We start from the raw sequence: 1,667 nt of genomic DNA on the forward strand, positions 1-1,667 counted from the left end.
GGGTCCCTGGCGCTGTGAGGCAGCAGTGCTAACCACTGTGCCGCCTCTTAAAGGGACAGTGTCAGCAGCACAGGTTCCTCTTAACGGGACAGTGCCAGCAACACAGGCTCCTCTTAAAGGGACGGTGTCAGCAGCACGGGCTCCTCTTAAAGGGACAGTCCAGCAACACGGTCTCCTTTTAAAGGGACAGTGCCAGCAACACAGGTTCCTCTTAACAGGACAGTGCCAGCAACACAGGCTCCTCTTAAAGGAACGGTGTCAGCAGCACGGGCTCCTCGTAAAGGGACAGTCCAGCAACACAGGTTCCTCTTAAAGGGACAGTGTGGGTAACATGGGCTCCTCTTAAAGGGGCAGTGCCAGCAATACAGGCTCCTCTTAAAGGGACAGTGCGGGTAACACAGGCTCCTCTTAAAGGGGCAGTGCCAGTAACACAGGCTCCTCTTAAAGGGACAGTGCAGGTAACACAGGCTCCTTTTAAAGGGACAGTGCCAGCAACACAGGCTCCTCTTAAAGGGACAGTGTCACCAACACAGGCTCCTCTTAAAGGGACAGTGCCAGCAACACAGGCTCCTCTTAAAGGGACAGTGCGCGTATCACAGGTTCCTCTTAAAGTGACAGTGCCAGCAACACAGGCTCCTCTTAAAGGGACAGTGCGCCTATCACAGGTTCCTCTTAAAGTGACAGTGCCAGCAACACAGGCTCCTCTTAAAGGGACAGTGCGGGTAACACAGGCTCCTCTTAAAGTGACAGTGCCAGCAACACAGGCTTCTATTAAAGGGACAGTGCGGGTAACACAGGTTCCTCTTAAAGGGACAGTGCCAGCAACACAGGCTCCTCTTAAAGGGACAGTGCGGTAACACAGGCTCCTCTTAAAGTGACAGTGCCAGCAACACAGGCTTCTATTAAAGGGACAGTGCGGGTAACACAGGCTCCTCTTAAAGTGACAGTGCCAGCAACACAGGCTCCTCTTAAAGGGACAGTGCGCGCAACACAGGTTCCTCTTAAAGGAACAGTGCCAGCAACACAGGCTCCTCTTAAAGGGACAGTGCGGGTAACACAGGCTTCTCTTAAAGGGACAGTGCCAGTTACACAGCCTCCTCTTACATTGAACATGTCAATATAACATGCTCTACTTGAAGTGACAATTTCACGAGGACAGCCACTTTTTAAAGTGATAGTGTTGCTAACACGGAGCCCTCTTAAAATTACAGCAGAGGTTCATTTAAAGTGACATTACTGATGACAGCCACTGTTAAAGTTCCACGATCAGTCATTGTGACTCCTCTTAAAGTGATATTGCCATTAACAAGCTCCTCTTAAAATAACATTGTTAGTAGCACAGGTTCCTTCAAACATCAGTTGTAAAGGGTCTCTCCTCAATACGTGTTTGTGATACAAGTTCCTCTTAAAGTGACAGTACCAGTCATAGGATCCTCTTGAAGTCACAATGTTAGTAACAGACCTTTTAGTGTCAGAACCAGTAGCAGACAATTCTTCAAGTGACAACATTCAGCAACATAGATTTCTTTTAAACTGACATAACTGGTAACTGCTTCAGGCAGAACTGCTAGGTTTGAGATAGAGTTAGGGTTAGGGTTAAGTTTAAGGTTAAGGTTAGGGTTAGAGTTAGGGTTACTGTTAGTGTTAGTGTAAGTATTAGAGTTAGT

At 48.1% G+C, this 1,667-nt stretch overlaps 1 protein-coding gene across 1 annotated transcript in view; it reads left to right on the plus strand.

The window, feature by feature from the left end:
* The window catches only part of LOC122564235 (putative cell agglutination protein pfl4), a 15,898-nt gene that overhangs the window by 4,008 nt on the left and 10,223 nt on the right, over window positions 1-1,667 (plus strand). Inside the window, exon 4 of the mRNA XM_043718933.1 lies at window positions 666-853. Within this exon, the coding sequence (XP_043574868.1) occupies window positions 666-853 (188 nt within the window). The remainder of the gene's footprint in view (window positions 1-665; window positions 854-1,667) is intronic.

Source organism: Chiloscyllium plagiosum, chromosome 28, assembly GCF_004010195.1.
Source record: "Chiloscyllium plagiosum isolate BGI_BamShark_2017 chromosome 28, ASM401019v2, whole genome shotgun sequence".
Taxonomy (NCBI): domain Eukaryota; kingdom Metazoa; phylum Chordata; class Chondrichthyes; order Orectolobiformes; family Hemiscylliidae; genus Chiloscyllium; species Chiloscyllium plagiosum.